Source organism: Bos taurus, chromosome 8, assembly GCF_002263795.3.
Source record: "Bos taurus isolate L1 Dominette 01449 registration number 42190680 breed Hereford chromosome 8, ARS-UCD2.0, whole genome shotgun sequence".
Lineage (NCBI taxonomy): Eukaryota > Metazoa > Chordata > Mammalia > Artiodactyla > Bovidae > Bos > Bos taurus.
In genome coordinates, this window is record NC_037335.1 from 64,897,789 (window position 1) to 64,915,381 (window position 17,593).

At 42.0% G+C, this 17,593-nt stretch overlaps 1 protein-coding gene across 4 annotated transcripts in view; it reads left to right on the forward strand.

Annotated features, from left to right (window-relative positions):
* The window catches only part of NR4A3 (nuclear receptor subfamily 4 group A member 3), a 42,394-nt gene extending 25,503 nt beyond the window's left edge, over nucleotides 1-16,891 (forward strand). For all 4 annotated transcript variants that reach the window (XM_015472563.3, XM_010808008.4, XM_015472564.3 and 1 more), the window contains one exon: nucleotides 13,609-16,891. In XM_015472563.3, coding sequence (XP_015328049.1) covers nucleotides 13,609-13,856 — 248 coding nt within the window. In that variant the 3' untranslated portion in view covers nucleotides 13,857-16,891. The remainder of the gene's footprint in view (nucleotides 1-13,608) is intronic.
* The last annotated feature ends 702 nt before the right edge of the window (nucleotides 16,892-17,593 follow it).

The following is a 17,593-nucleotide window of genomic DNA, read 5'->3' on the forward strand; positions in this document are numbered from 1 at the left end:
GTCTCCCCCTCTCTCTCTTCCTGGCTTATGTTTGATTCTGGCTTTGGCTATCACACAAACACAGGAAATTAGGGAAATGATTGCCCCACTTTGCTGAAATCCACTGAGTTTGTTGTTGTTTAGACGCTCAGTCATGTCTGACTCTTTGCAACCCCATGGACTGTAGCCCACCAGGCTCCTCTGTTCATAGGCTTTCCCCGGCTAGAATACTGGAGTGGATTGCCATCTCCCTCTGTAGGGCATCTTCCCAACCAAGGGATCAAACCCACGCGTCCTGTATTGGCAGGGGGATTCTTTACACTGAACCACCAGAGAGGTCCCCCATTGCTGCTGCTGCTGCTAAGTCACTCAGTCGTGGCCGACTCTGTGCGACACCATAGACGGCAGCCCACCGGGCTCCACCGTCCCTGGGATTCTCCAGGCAAGAACACTGGAGTGGGTTGCTATTTCCTTCTCCAATGCATGAAAGTGAAAAGTGAAAGTGAAGTCACTTAGTCGTCTCTGACTCTCAGCGACCCCATGGACTGTAGCCCACCAGGCTCCTCCATCCATGGGATTTTCCAGGCAAGAGTACTGGAGTGGGGTGCCATTGCCTTCTCCGCCCCATTAGGTTTATCATAGTTTAAAACAGGAGACACACAGCTGCAACTTATTGTCATGAACTTCCAGGAAAGAAGATTCCCAGTGGGTTTGGTTATTGTCAGTAAACCCAGTTATATGAAAATCTAAATTTCCACAGGGTCACTGTGGGCAGTTGGACTCACTGCTTCAGGGTTATTTTTACAGCAGCTTTTGAAGGAAGATTACCGTAACCAGCCTGGTTCTCTGGGGCAGAGGGGTGGGTCTTCGCTTCTCTCCAGTCCTTGGCTAGTAACCCAAAGTAAAACCAAAGAACTACATACACATAAAACACACATTTATTTATTTACAGCTTTATTTAGCAGCTTTAATTGGCAGAGGACTGAGGAAAAAGGGTATTCATATACAGCAAAAATGGTTCAACTCAACTACTTTAAGGGTTTAAACCAGAAGCCTAGAACACATTCAGCTTCTCTGCTATGCCTTTCTCCCCCTAGATGTCTCTTCCTGTCTATCTTTTGGGAGGTAAATGATTCCAAGGCAGAATGACAAAGAAAAACAAAGGCATAGTGGATAAGAAAGGGAACACCATCTCCCTGTAGCTGCTTGAGGTCCTAGCTCCCCTCTGCTCCTTCATACTTTCAGAGTTTCCTGTTCGATCTCATCCTTCTTGCTCAAACTGTGGCCTGGTGAGGTAGTAACAGTAGATGGAGGCTCCAGAAGAGGCTAGCCAGAGCGGGTTTCACCTCCCATCCTTTTCATCAGACTCAAGTACAGGCTAGGTCATTGGACTGAGGATTAAGTTTCAGATTCTTGACATGCTCTTGGCTGTGGAAAACATGTTTTTTTAGGCTGGTGATGCATTTCACAGAGGGCCAAATGCATCCTGGGGCACACACGTGCCCTTCTCTCTGATGCATCAGAAATATGCTTACACACACCTCCTTGGGACGTCTCCTATTAGCTAAAGGGAGATGTGTCTGAGTACATTAACAGACTAAGCTGGTTCATCATCTGATGGTTTACATGAAGGCCAAGAAGAGTAAAGGTGTGTGCAATGGGAGGAACAGGACACCAGTTCCCTCAGGATTCCAAGTGGAAACTGACTCCTCCTGGTCTTTGGTCCTGAATGAGAAGTCTCCCTGCCAGAGGCTTCCAAGGAAACCATTGACAAAACAAAAAGTAACAGTTTCCAAGAGTACGGATTTGATTAAGGGGTCTTTCAAATGGCACACATAAGGGAGCACCTGAAGAAAATAAACACATTGAAGGCACAAACGTTTCACTCCAGCAGGACTGGAATGAACCTGGGTCAAAGGCTAGCTTTCCACTGAAGCTCTCCAGTTCAGTTTTAAAATCATTCAACTCTTCCTAGGACAGTTAAACCTTCAAAGCTAGAAAGTATGAAATTTAGTTAATTTAGAAAAACAGACACAAAACCCAGAGCCAGCTAACCTTTGCTTTCAGTGAGTAAAGCCAACACATTGCACATCTCTATGGAAATGGGTTTTGAGTATAGTTCATCGACAAGTATTCCCTCATCTAGGCACTCTGCTGCAATTCAGTGGATTTTCTGAGATGGTAACACATATCCCTGGAAGAGATAGAGCACGCAAAGGAATCCATGTGATACAAAGTGCTGAGTGCCAAGGTGGGGATGTGAGAGTGGGTACAAGGTGCTGAGAGACCCATGGTGGGAGATGGTCATCTCAAAAGAGGTAGTGTAAAAGAATCTAAAAAAGAGTGAATACATGTATACGTATAACAGAGTCAACTTGCTGTACACTTAGAACTAACACAACATTGTAAATCAACTATACTCCATTACAAAAAAAATTTTTTTAAGATGTAAATATATCCAAACCAGGAAAAAAAAAAAAAAAGAGGCAGCATGAGCTGGTCTTTGATAAAAACATAGGATATCTCCAAGCTAAAATGGAAGGAGTGAGAATTCTAGGCATAAATATAAATTTGCTAAAGCCATTGAAAATGTGGCTGTCATACATTTCAAGTCTAAAAACCAGAGTGATGAGAAGTGAGACAGGTGTGATAGGTTAAGGTGAGGCACGGCATGGAGAACCTTTCACACTTGGATGAGAAGGTTGGGGTTTATCTTGAGAGCAGTGGGCATCCATAGAGAGGAGCATCATGGCCAGGCTTGCATTTTAGAAAAGTCTATCCTGACAGCTCCAAAATCACTGCAGATGGTGATTGCAGCCATGAAATTAAAAGATGCTTACTCTTGGGAAGGAAAGTTATCACCAACCTAGATAGCATATTGAAAAGCAGAGACATTACTTTGCCAACGAAGGTTCATCTAGTCAAGGCTATGGTTTTTCCAGTGGTCATGTATGGATGTGAGAGTTGGACTGTGAAGAAAGCTGAGTGCCGAAGAATTGATGCTTTTGAACTGTGGTGTTGGAGAAGACTCTTGAGAGTCCCTTGGACTGTAAGGAGATCTAGCCAGTCCATTCTAAAGGAGATCAGTCCTGGGTATTCTTTGGAAGGACTGATGCTAAAGCTGAAACTCCAGTACTTTGGCCACCTCATGCAAAGAGTTGACTCATTGGAAAAGACTCTGATGATGGGAGGGATTGGGAGCAGGAGAAAGGGATGACAGAGGATGAGATGGCTGGATGGCATCACCGACTCGATGGACATGAGATTGAGTGAACTCCGGGAGTTGGTGATGGACAGGGGGGCCTGGCATGCTGCGATTCATGGGGTCGCAAAGAGTCGGACATGACTGAGCGACTGAACTGAACTGACCCTGACAGCTGGTTTTGAGCACAGATTTTAGCAGGAAAGAGACTAAGAGGGAAAAAGCCAGTCCAGGTATGAAAGTTTGGTTTAAGAGGTGGTTCTGAGGCTGACATCTTTTTTTGTTTTACCCTTTAAGTAGAAATTAATAGACAACAGTGAGGTCACAGCATATGAGTGCCAGGCAATCCCAACCTCGAGAGATTGGCAGTTCAGTGTGGAGAATATGGACTAGGAATTAGGAGAAGGTGGTGCTAGTCCCATCTCTGCCTGCAGTTTGCTGTGTGTACAGCAGTTACAGATGCTTTGCTGCTGCAGCTGTTTAGTCAGTAAGATATGTCCAACTCTTTGTGATCCCACGGACTGTAACCCGCCAGGCTTCTCTTTGCATGGAATTTCCCAGGCAAGAATACTGGAGTGGGTTGCAATTTCCTTCTCCAGGGGATCTTCCCAACCTAGGGATCGAACTCACATCTCCTGCATTGCAGGCAGATCCTTTGCTGCTGAGCCAACTATAGCTGCTCAGCCTCTGCCCATTTATGTGGAGACTTGCTCAGGGAGGCAGCAGGTTGGCATGGCAGAAATTGCAAGGATTTTGGAGACCACCACCCCAGGTTTGAATCTGAGATCACATATTTAATAAGTGCATGCTACTGAGAAATGCATTTCTCTGAACTCAGTTTCCCCATCTGTAAAATGGGGATAATAATATCTATTCCCTCTGGTGGCAGCAAGGATGACAGGTAACTAGGTTTGTGATGTAGCCAAACTGGTTTCAGAACAGGTGCTCTCCCCATTTATCTTCCATCCTGGAGGGATAGTGACAGGGACTCCCTCAAAACAGGCACATGCCTGCCCTTTCCACAAACCCTAGCAGTCCAAAATCAAACTCGGCAGCATGAGGAAACAGGTGGTAGCCTTAGAAGGCAGTGTGTTTGGTGAATATATCCTAGGACGCTGGAGAGAGGCTGGAAGAAAGACAGAGATATTAAAGAAATTCGGCTCCACTTACCAGGCACTGACAAAGGGCCCAGTCCTTGATGGGGTGCTTCCAGGCCCTGCTGTCAGTCCCAAGGCCTGTGCAGAGCTGGTTGCTACAGGTGCTATAGTTATAATACACAAGAAAAACAAGGCCTCTTCTCCATTTCTGGATCTCTCAGAACTCTCTCTGTGATTTGCTGGTTAGGAGAGGGGTTGAAATGTGTGAAAACTTCAGGAAATGGCAGAAAAGGCAGTGCCTGAGCAACAGCAGTGCACTTTGTCATGGATATTAATTTTCATTTGAACGTGGGCTTCCCTGAAATCTTGACCTCTGAGAAAGCTCCATTGATCATAAAAGGTGATTGTGGAATATCAGTCGGGCTATTGGCAGGAGAAAATTTGTCCCCAAATTGTCTGCTCCAAACCACACAGAACTCATCAAAAGGAAATGGGGTTTTAGACATTTAATCAGTCTTGCTTCCAGGAAAGTTATTAAGAATCTGTACCACAATGGTAGTTTGTATAAACATGACATTTTTTCCTAATTCTTTTTTTTTTTCTTCCTCCACTTCTGTCTCTGTGCCCTGATAAAAAACTAGGTGGCGAGGTGGGGCAGGAAATGGTTTTTTTCAGATCACTCTCCTTTCGCACAGTAAAAGGAAGTTCCCCACAGTTGTGGTTGTCACATGTTTTTACGTGTTTTTACGTCCTCGCTTTATCTACCCTAACCACTCCTATATTTCTGACATAGGAGTAGTGGAAACACTTTGCTTCTGATAGAATACCAATGAGGTGATATCTAGTTGCAGTTAAGTATGTGTAATAAATAAGAAGCCCCCTCCCAAATAAAAAGTTAGTATGGAATTACCATTTTATAAGTATTGTTCACTAAATAAATATTGAGGCCCTACTGTATGTGGGGCACGGTGACAGTCTCTAGGGATGCAAAGATGAGCCATGTGTGAATTCTGCTGTCAGAATTCACAGCAGAAAAGTGTATGGTCTACTAGGAAGTCATATGTGTTGATGTAGTGAACTCAGTGTATGGTAGTGAGTGCTCAGGTCCTTAAAAGGGATAGATTCAGGGCAGGGGAAGTTCAGATTACTGCTAGCACTTTGGGGGTAAAGGAAAATGGAGGTACTGGTCATGCATGGCTTCCCAAGCAGATGGCATCGAGAATGAGACCGTTTAGAGGAAGGACATTCCGCTGTGCAGTGGAGGAAACTGCACAGCAGGAGCGTGGCAGCGGAACTCTTCACAGTCTGGGGAAAAGCAAGGAGCTGGAGTTGCATTATGTATTTTTTTTATTTTTTCCTTTTCTTAAAGATTTTATTGGCGCATAGTTGATTTACAGTGTTGTGTTAGTTTCAGGTATACAGCAAAGTGAATCAGTTATACATATATCTACTGTTTTTCAGATTCTCTTCCCATATAGGCCATTATGCTATACAGTAGGTCTTTTAAATCCTATATGTAATCTCAGTAGAAAGAACAGAAAAACTAAAAGAGTACAAGCTACTGCCCTTGATGATGCTATATCTTAGAATGAGCATGAAAAAGAAGACATGAATCCACTGTGGGCCAAGGACTCCCTGCTTCTGATGGTGAGAGCTGACAGCATGTCCTGTACTCTGGGGAAATTTAAAGAATTTTCAGGGAAAAATATTGATTCTATGTAATATTTATCTTATGGCTTATGATTATGATCTAACCACAGAGTAAAATGCATTTCCCATAGAGTGAAAGGGGTTTCCCTGGTAGCTCAGCTGGTAAAGAATCTACCTGCAATGCAAGAGACCTGGATTCAATTCCTGGATCAGGAAAATCCCCTGGAGAAGGAATAGGCTACCCACTCCAGGATTTGCGGGTTTCCCTGGTGGCTCAGATAGTAAAGAATCCACCTGCAATGCAAGAGACCTGGGTTCGATCCCTGGGTTGGGAAGATCCCTTGGAGGAGGGCATGGCAACCCACTCCAGTATTCTTGCCTGGAGAATCCCCATGGACAGAGGAGCCTGGCGGGCTACAGTCATGGGGTCGCAAAGAGTTAGACACAACTGAGTGACTAAGCACAGCACATAGAGTTAAAAAGGAAGAACATTGGAAAGGCAGATTTAGACCAGCTAGTAGAGAGAATCTTGAGTGCCCAAATGCCATTTTGCAAGACACTACATTAAATCAGTGTTCCCCATGGCTTTCATTCCCTACTCACGTCTTCCATCAGGTAGAAACTATTCTTTTCTTTCTGTAGTCTTTCTCTTTTGTCTTATGGGAATGTGAACTCTGAGATTGAGGAGGGGGCAGAAAGCAGTGAAACAGTGACATGGCAGAACCCAGTAGGTGGCTGATCCTGCCACACCCTCCAGCACCTGTCTTCTCAGAGCTCCCCTGTTCACTCAGAATGGTTACCTGGTTACTGTTTTTCTGTCGCATATAGCCATCAGCTACATTGCAAGGAAAACTAAATGTAAAATTTGGCAGGGCCATATTAAAAAAAAAAATGGTAGTGGAGAAGGGATGTCATGGCAGTTGGAGATTGGAGGACTGGGTTCAAGTCTTCACCATGCTTACTTCCTAACTGTGCAATTTGGGGCAAGTTCCTTACCCTCTCTGAATCTCAGTTTTCTCCTTTTTCACAGGGATAATGATGTCTACATGTAGGTTTTTTGTAAAGATTGAATGACTTAATGTGTACTTTACAGAAAAAAAAATTAGACAAATCTTTATTATTATTACCCTAAATGGCACAAGTTTTACTTCCAAGAAGAACTGGCAGTTTTAAGAATCCATAAGTCACTTCAATCATGTTTGACTCTTTGCAGTGTTGTGGCCTGTAGCCAGCCGGGTTCCTCTTTCTGTGGGTTTTTCCAGGCAAGAATACCGGGGTGGGTTGCCATTTCCTACTCCAGGGGATCTTCCCGACCCAGGAATCGAACCCGCATCTCTCATGTCTCCTGCATTGGCAGGTGGATTCTTTACCACTGGCACCACCTTTGAAGTCCCCCAAAATGTTGATGCTTCCCTACAGTTGTTTGTGCACATCACATTAAGCAATTTCTTTGGGTCTTTCTTTTCCAGCTAGAGTCAGGATTTCTTAAGGGAAGGGAGAGGTTTATTCATCTTTATAATTACTTTTGCGTTGAAAAGTGTCTGGCATAAGGTAAATATTGCTTGAATGAATGGGTTAATTGTGAATTGCAGAAAGTGTCCCAAATTAGGAAAATCTGTGTTATTTATTTTTAGTCCACTACTTTATTATTAGAAGATAGTCAGAATTCTTGAGAACTACCTTATTTTAATTCAGAGTGGCTCTATATTTATTGAACATCTGCTATGTGCCAGGCATAAAATCCCTTATCCTTGAAGAATCTGTGGTCTCACTGGGGAGACAGACACCTGCTCTAATAAATCAAAGACAGCCTGAAATGCACTATTACAGCCTGAGCACAGGTTGCTGACTGACTTGTGGTTTCCTGATCAGTGTGGGCTCAGCGTCTATGGGACTGCCCATCAGGAAAGGATGTTATGACATGAGAAGTAGCAGTGAGATGACTTCCCAGAGAAAGAAGTAGAACTCTGAGCAGGAAGTCCTGTTTGTTAGTGGGTGTCTGAGTTACACACACATCTCTCCCCAAGTGCTCTCTTATCCTTCCCCTTTGGCTCGACCTATATTATTGTTGTTACTGAGTTGGCCTGTGCCAGGGCCTGTTCAAAGTCAAAAGAAGTTACTTTTCCTTATTGAGGCTGCTAATGGTACCATCACTCCTTTCCTTACCCCCTGATCCTTGCCATGAGGAAGAGGATTTGGCATTTCTTGTGTGGGCCTAAGAGGCAGAACTGTAAACTGTAGGAAGGCAAAATTTAGCTCAACATAAGGAAAGCTTTCTAAAAGACAGAACTATTTGAAATTGGAATAAGCAGCAATGCTGAGTTCCTGCCTAGAGGAGTGAGATTTACAGAGATTGAATGAATGCTAGTTGTATGCTGTATCAAACATCTTATGGGGACCGGGATTGACTGTAATAACAGCTTCTCCAACTTTCACGTGCATGCACATTATTGGACATCTTGTTAAACTGCAAATAAGAACCATACAATAGTGAGAAAGTGAGCAACAGTCCATGGGGTTTACATTTAATGGAAGAGGCAGGCACTGGTCACAAAAAAATATCTGATTTCAACCTATTATATCCTTCAAAGGGAAAAAAAAATAGAGAAAATGCCATGGGAGAACAAGATCTAGATTTGGAGTAAAAAGGGAAGCTTCCTTGAAGAAATATTTGGTCTGTAATCTACAGGATGAATACATGTTAACCTGGTGAAGAGGGAAGAACAGGAGCACAAAGCTAAATAGCTTCATTTTTTCACTCAGTCTCTCCCCATCTCTCTCTGTTTCGTACCTTCTCCTTCCCTCCCTCCCACCCCTTCTCCCCACTGCCTGTCTCCCTGCCTCCCTGCCTTCCTCTCTCTCCTAGCAGAGATGTCTACTGCATGGCTAGCTAGAATGCACAGGAATCCAGCAGTGTCTTTAGATACTAACACGAGGCAGGTTAGGAGTGCAATCTGTTGTTGCTCGCTTTGTTCACTGTTCTAATCCCAGTGGCTATAATACTGCTTGGCACAGAAAGTGAAAAGTTGCTCAGTGGTGTCCAACTCTTTATGACCCCATGGACTGTAGCCCACCAGCCTCCTCTGTCTGTGGGATTCTCCAGGCAAGAATACTGGAGTGGGTTACCATGCCCTTCTCAAGGGGACTTTCCTGACTCAGGGGTCAAACCCAGGTCTGCCGCATTGTAGGCAGATTCTTTACCATCTGAGCCACCAGGGAAGTTGTTGCTCTGCTTTGTACACTGTTCTAACCCCAGTGGCTATAAAGCTGCTTGGCACAGAACAGATACTCAAATATTTGTTGAAAGAAGCAATTAGTCAACTAGCTAATTAGATACACAGAAAGTAGGAGGGAGTTACAGGGAGGCTGAGTTCATCTCAGGAAGAGAAGGGACATTCTAACAATGTTCAAGGCAACCAGATATAATAGAAATATCTCTGGACTTGGCATGAAAGAAATGAGCCACTTGTTAATTTTAACTGTGGCAAATCACCTAACTCTCTGTGCCTTAACCTTCTTATTCATTGAATAAAGATTATCTTTGCCCTGACTAGTTCATAGAGTTATGGTGAATAAAATAATAAAAAAATAATAATGTAAAGTACTATTAAATATATTTTTATTATCAGGGTGTAAAAGTAAACTCCCAGTCTGGCTGGTGTCAGGCACTTTCTTTGTGGTATCTTGTAGTGGAGACTCTTGTCTTAGGAGAGAGTTTGAACTAAATGACTCAAATGCTTTCCAATTCATATATTCTATGGTTATGACACATAAATCCATATGTGTGGGCATGCATGCTCATTCCGACTCTGCAACCCTAAGGACTGGAACCTGCCAGGCTCCTCTGTCCATGGAATTCTCCAGGCAAGAATACTGGAGTGGGTTGCCATTTCCTCCTCCAGGGGATCTTACCGACCTAGGGATCGAACCCACATCTCTGGCATCTCCTGCTTTGGCAGGCAGATTCTTTACAGAATCTGTATTTTAAAGTTATGAGTACATGAAGCTGATTTAAAATACATATTGGATAAAAATGATGTAGATCAAAATGCAAGAAATACTGAGAAGCTTGCTTTACTTAATTGGACAAAGATCTTAAACTGAAATCTGTATATAGGAAGGGGGAAAATCCAAATGTCTAATTTCCCCTACAATTTATGAACTCTCTGTATATCAGCTCTGCAGCCATGTTTACCAAGCTGCAATAAGAAAGGGAGGTTCCCTTAAACTAAAATGTCAGCGATTGGGGTTTTCAGGAATTTCAGATTATTGGGAAGGTCTCAGACACTTAGTGACTCCCTAGAGATCTGAAAATCTTACTGACTGCTGGCAGTAGTTTGCCTGGAGACTGAATTTTATTTCAACCCTTTTGAAAGAGTAAAGAAGCCACAAATCCAGTAGCTGTTCAACACAACAAAGAAGGTGCCTTTGGCTTCTAACAGGAGTGTCTCTGAATTCCTCAAGGAATTCCAGGCCTAGGGTTGATCCAGCTGGCAGGAGGTATCGATCTCCACTTGAATTCACTGAATAAATAATGGTTGCCATAGTTATCGAGCAGTCACAACTGGTTGGAGAGCAGGGAAAACTCTGAGGCACCTTCTGCGAGTTTGGCCACGAGAAAGTCTGGTTACAGGGTTCCATAATCAACCCCCTCCTGAAATCCAGCCCACACATTGCTCAGTTTCTTTCTTCTGATAATGAATATAGGATCCTGAATATAGTGCAAGACATGAGGCATGGAAGGGAAGAGAAAGCTTAAATCAATGGATTGGTATTTTATTCTGGGAAAAGCATCTCTCCCTGCATTATGAACCTAATTTGATATATCTCAGGATTTAATAGAATTTACTATCAGCAGGATGACTGTTTGATCATGTTACAGCAACGAAAAGGTTTCACAAAGGACCAAATCCCAGTTTGTTCTCTTTTAACATTGTTTGTTATACCAATACCATTAACCTGGATATTTTAAAAGAAAAGAGTGATCTGACAGTCTCATGAATATTTTCACTTTTCTGTTTCCATTCACTCTTCTCTGTGTGTGTTCAGTCGCTCAGTCGTGTCTGACTCTTTGCAACCCCATGGACTGTAGCCCACCAGGCTTCTCAGTCCATAGATTTTTCCAGGCAAAAATACTGGAGTGGGTTGCCATTTCCTACTCCATTCACCCTTCTCTAGATATCAGAATAATTTTTGCATAGGTGGTAGCACAGCTTAGATACCATTTTGTATTCCATTCTTTATTTAATGTAATAGTATATATTTCCCCATGTTGCTTCACAGCCTTTATGTCCTTTTTGATGTCTCCAGAATCTTCCATTATGAGGACATACTGTTTTTTACTCAGCACTTTCCCTATTTTTCTTCACTTTATCCCTTTCTGTTTTTTTTTTTTAATTGGAGTATAATTGCTTTGCAGTGTTGTATTAGTTTCTGCCGTACAATAAAGTGAATCAGGCATATGTATACATATATCCCTTCCCTCTTGGGCCTCCCTTCTTCACCCACATTCCACCCCTCTAATTCATCACAGAACACCGAACTGAACTCTCCACGCTATACAGTAGCTTCCCACTAGCTATCCATTTTATATTTGGTAATGTATTTATGTCAAACCTAATCTCCCAGTACATCCCACCCTCCCCTTCCCCATCCTCCACATCCACACGCCAGTTCTCTACATCTGCATTTCTACTCCTGCCCTGCAGATAAGTTCATCTATGCAAATTTTCTAGATTCTAGGTGATGCCACCCCAAGTGTCTTCTTGCATAGTCTTATTCTTTTGTTCAACATTTTCTTCAGATAAATTCCCAAGAGTGGGATTACTTGGTCAGAGACTATGGACATTTTATAGCTTTTGAAATTTGCTGCCAAGTTTGCAGCCAGATTTTTTGCTCTTGAGGTTGACAATAGGCAGCACTAGTGGTAAAGAACCTGCCTGCAGTGCAAGAGACCTAGATTTGATCCCTGGGTTAGGAAGATTCAGGAAGATCCTCTGGAAAAGGGGATGGCTACCCACTTCAGTGTTCTTGCCTGGAGAATTCCATGGACAGAGAGGCCTGGTGGGCTACAGTCCATGGGGTCGCAAAGAGCCAGACATGACTGAACGACTAAGCACAGCACAGCACAGCATACTGAGAGAAAGAGGGCTTCCCAGGTGGCGCTAGTGCTAAAGAACCCACCTGCCAATGCAAGAGACATCAGAGATGTGAGTTTGATCCCTGGGTCAGGAAGATCCTCTGGAGTAGGAAATAGCAACACACTCCGGTATTCTTGCCTGGAGAATTCCATGAACAAAGGAGCCTGGCGAGCTACAGTCCATGGGGTCTCAAAGAGTCAGACATGACTGAAGTGACTTAGCATGCACATACTGAGAGATGAAAACTTTGACTGAGATAACAGGGGCCAACGTCTTCTTTCAGGAAAGAGGCTCTGAAATCTACACGCTGAGGGAGAGCAAACTGATTGGCACTGGATGTCAGGCTCCTTTTTGTTCACAGGAGATACAACATTGCTCTGGAACCAGAGGACAGAGGCTGCCTCAGAAGACTGGGTTCAAATCCCAGTTCTTAGCAGTTGTGTGACTTTGGGAAAACCATTTAACCATCTATACAAAATAAGACATCATACTATTTAACATAGGGATAATTTTATATATTATTTTATAAAATATAAGATTACTGGTGTTCATGTCTTGCCACATTATGAAATGCTTGCATTACCTCCTCAGGTCCCCCTCTTCTTCTCTTTGACTTTTCCATCTTCACACATGAGAAACATGTGCCACGTATAAGTCAGTAGGAGTATGCGAGTGGGGAGGGAGGGGATAAAGAAAAGAAAATCTAGATTCTTCTCAATGCTGGTTAGCATGAAAACACAAGAATGCGCTTTGTATTGGGGCAGCTTTTGCATTCACAAATGGAAAATTACAGCCCCCACTACCAAGTGAGTCTGTCAGGATGGCAAGATTTTTTCATTTACCTGGATGTGTGTCTGTGTCACTCTGAAAAGAGTTGCTTCCTCATGGGGCTTTTGTAAGGCCTCTGTCAGATGATGTGTGCAAAATAGTAACCACCCTGTTATTCATTCACTGTGGCTCTGTGCTGGGAACTGTGTGTTTCATCTGTGTTATTCTCCCAAGCTGGTCCTCCTAGAAAGTCTGAATTGGGTATGATTATTATCTTCATTTTGTAAGGAAATCATGGCTTAGACGTTAAGGGACTCTAGGGGACACTGAGTAAGTGACAGGACTGAGATTCAGTCCCTAGTGCTGTTTGATACTGTGTGCGTGCCTGCTAAGTCACTTCAGTGGTATCCGACTCTTTGCGACCCTGTGGACTATGTATGACCCGCCAGGTTCTTCTGTCCATGGGGATTCTCTAGGCAAGAATACTGGAGAGGGTTGCCATGCCCTCCTCCAGGGCATTTTCCCGACCCAGGAATCGGACCCGTGTCTCTTATGTCTCCTGCGTTGGCAGGCGGGTTCTCTACCACTCGCACCACCTGGGAAGCTGCATTTGATACTTAAGGCCATGAACTACCTCTAAGAGGAAGGGCACTATGACTGTAAAATGCCATCCCAACTGGCAGAACAGGACACAGTCCTCTGTTAGGGATTCAGGGTTTTTTAAGATGTAACTGCCTCCTAAATTTTCCTATCCTTTTCTATCCCTCTGCAGAACGACATGGGTTAAAAGAACCAAAGAGAGTGGAGGAGCTATGCAACAAGATCACAAGCAGCTTAAAAGAGCACCAGAGTAAGGGCCAGGCTTTGGAGCCCACTGAGCCCAAGGTCCTGCGTGCCCTGGTAGAACTGAAGAAGATCTGCACCCTGGGCCTCCAGCGCATCTTCTACCTGAAGCTGGAAGACTTGGTGTCCCCACCTTCCATCATCGACAAGCTCTTCCTGGACACCCTGCCTTTCTGAGCAGGAGCAGCCTGAGCAGGGAGCTGCCTCATCTGCTAGCAGCTGCTTGCTAAGTAGCAGAGGGAGGGGGTCTGGACACCTACCATTTTCTGTCCTTCCTTAAGAGAGAAAACAAGCTCCTGTTGAAATGAAAGACTTTTTTTTTTTTTTTCTGGCACTTTTCCTTACATCTGAAAGCCAGAAAACTTGCAAAGTATTGTGTTGGGGTTGTGTTTTATATTTAGGTTTTGGGGTTGGGATGGGAGGTGGGTATAGTTCATGAGGGTTTTCTAAGAAATTGCTAACAAAGCACTTTTGGACAATGCTATCCCAGCAGGAAAAAAAAAAGGATAATATAACTGTTTTGAAACTCTTTTGGGGGAATACAATTATAGTTGGTTTGTATTTAAAAACAAGAACAGCCAAGGGTTGTTCTCCAGGGTAGGATGTGTCTTGAGACTGATCCCTTTAGAATACACTTCTTGTATCAAGGGTATGTATGTGGTGCAAACAAAGCAGAACTTTCCTCTTCGTAGTTTCTTTCTTCCTTTATTTTAACAAATGGTGAAAGATGGAGGATTACCTATACATCAGACATAGCAAAATGATAATGGCTGTTCGCTTCCATATACAAGTGCAATTTTTAAAGTGCTGTCTTACTAAGTCTTGTTTATTAACTCTCCTTTATTTTGTATGGAAATAAAAAGGAGGCAGTCAGGTTAGCAAATGACACATGCTAATTTCCCTAGCAGAGGCTCTGTCCACCTGCCCTGTAGAACCCTTCTGAGGTTTGGTCCATCCAAGATTTTAGGCCATTCTTGATGGATCCAGACCCCTGCCCTAACTGTCCAACTGTCCTAAAGAGGGCTCAGATTATAAGACGGATTGCCACACAGCTTCTTTTTTGTCATGTTTTGTAAATCCTGCCAGAGTTCCCTAAACTTGCTTCAATTATAGAAACTGACTGGCATTCATTCAGAAGCCCCAGGAGCATTCAATAAGTTTCAAGTATATTGAACCCTAGATAAGAACATGCAAATAAGTAGGAATGGATCATACAGGGTAAGCACCAGGGATAATAAGGTTTTTTAAAATATATATAATTTAATTTTTGTTATTGGTTAATGAGACAATTTTGGAGAACAGGCAAGTCTTATTATAAAAAAAAATAGTGTGAATGTAAGTACTAGAAAGAATTAGTGGGCTGCGTTTCAACATTCCGTGTTCGTACTCCCTTTTGTATGTTTATACTGTTAATGCCATATTATTATGAGATAATTTGTTGCATAGTGTCCTTATTTGTATAAACATTTGTATGCACGTTATATTGTAATAGCTTTGCCTGTATTTATTGCAAGACCACCAGCTCCCGGAAGCTGAGTTACAGAGTACTTAAATGGGGTGTTCACGGTGAACTTGGATACACCACTTAGAAATTAAATAAGCAAATATATATATAAATATAGCAGGTTACATATATATTTATAATGTGTCTTTTTATTAACCATTTGTAAAATAAATGTTACTTTCCATGCGGTTATTTTATGGTTCATTTGCAGTGACTTTTAAGGCAGTACTGTTTAGCACTTTGATATTAAAATTTTGCTTATGTTTTGCTAAATTCAAATAATGTTTGAAGATTTTTAGGTCTAAAAGTAACTTTATATTATATATATACTCTGTATCAAGTCAAAATATCTTTGGCCATTTTGCTAAGAAACAAACTTTGAATGTCAAACTGATGTCATAGTAGTTTTTGTTAGCTTTGAATCATTTTTGCTTTAGTCTTTTTAAAGGAAACATAACAAAACTATGCTGTTTATATTGTCATTAAATTATACAATCAAACAAATGCCAAATGATTGCCTAATTGCTGCAAAGGAGAGTCCAGATAGCAAATCGTATATGTTTTTTTCCAAGTGTCATTCTGATATTTGATCTTGTCTTATGTTTGTGTGAGCTTTTGTGAGAGATTATTTTTATATTAATATCAAGATGATAGGATCTGGAATGTTAGGATCTTGGAATGTTAGAAGGGGCCTGACTTGTCAACTAGTTCAACCCTCCCTGAAATTCATAGAGAAGAGAACTGGGGCCCAGCAAAAGGCAGAGTTATGCAAGATCAAACAGCTGGTAACAAAATCAAGACTAGGACCTAATTCTTCTTTCCATGGTCTTCTTACTTAATTTACTTCATCTACAGGAAAACAGGCTTTTAAAAATAACCACTAATACTTACATTTTACCATGAGTAAAGTAGTACTTTTGCAGTAATTTTTTGAGTTTATATGCAGACATAATAGACATTACTAAATATCAGGAAAGCTAACATTTCATACAAGGTAGCTTCAGACCGAATTCAAGTTGAATTTGAATAAATTAGAAATGCTGTGCATACATATAACCCCTTTGTGCACTGTTAGTCTTAGAATGTTAATCCTTGTTTTTTGTCATGTCTGTAAAGGAGAAACAAAACAAAAAACCAGAGCCCTAGAGAAATGCTGTCACTTTTTATTTTTACACCCATTGGATTTAAGGAAAAGACTTTTTAGTCGATATTGATTGGTTGGAAGGAATGAAGAAAGTTTTTAGTTATAGGTCCAGACACTAGTGCTGAAAATAAAGATTATAGCCAGTGTTCTTCTGTCTTCCATAGTTACTACAACTATGAGAGCCCCCCAAACCCCCACCAAGTCATCTATCAATTCAGCTCTCTTTTTTTTTTTGGTCTTAATGTTGACACACAAGTTTATACAGAGTGGATTACCGAACTAGCTCAGAAGAGGACAGCAAAGAATTAAAGCAGGTGATCTTCCCTTGTGGGAGAGCTCTCTCAGTGCTAATATGCCTTCTGTGGGCAGAAATCAGGAATCCACCAGCTGTTAATGGAGAGTGCCTTGCTTCCATTTCAGACAGCAGAGTTTTCCAAAGTTTCTCTGCTCCTCTAACAGCATTGCTCTTTAGTGGGTGTTAACATTGTGTTTGAAAGAAATGCTCTTGTACATTAACAATGTAGATTTAAATGATTAAATTAAATTACATTGTATCAATGGCTACTGGTCTGTTGAATAAGCACGCTTCATTTAACGGTATTTTCTTAATCATTTATATAATGGTATTTGCTGTGAACTCTTAAAGTGAAGAAAGTGAAAGTGTTAGTAACTCAGTCATGTCCGACTCTTTGCAACCCCATGTGAACTCTTAAACATATCTCAAATGGATTTTTTAAAGGCTTACTAGTGCTGAAAAATTAATAGGCATTCTGAATCAGAAATATATTAAACTTCACTGATTGGGAAGAGGGACATTCTAAATTCAATAACTATCTATTGATTACTTCCTGCAAGCAAAGCACAATTGGGCGCTTTGAGGAGATACAAACATGCAGTGTATGAAGCTTTTGCTTTCAACTGTATATAGTGGAGTTAACAATTTGTTGCCTAAAAGTATCATTTAGGCATGTAAAGGATTTCTTTCTGTTTCAAATTAATGGGATATCAGTTATTTGTGAACCAGAATTTATAAGAATCCGGGTTAGAGTTCTCAAAGATTGATTGGTACTCGGCCTTTTGCTTAGAAACGCCCCGGTGGGCAATGCAAATACAACTTTTATTCAACACTGGCCGAAACATACAGGCTTCCCAGGTGGCGCTAGTGGTTAAGAACCTGACTGCCAATGCAGGAGACTTAAGAGACACGGATTTGATCCCTGAGTGGGGAAGATCCCCTGGAGGAGGGCATGGCAACCCACTCCATAT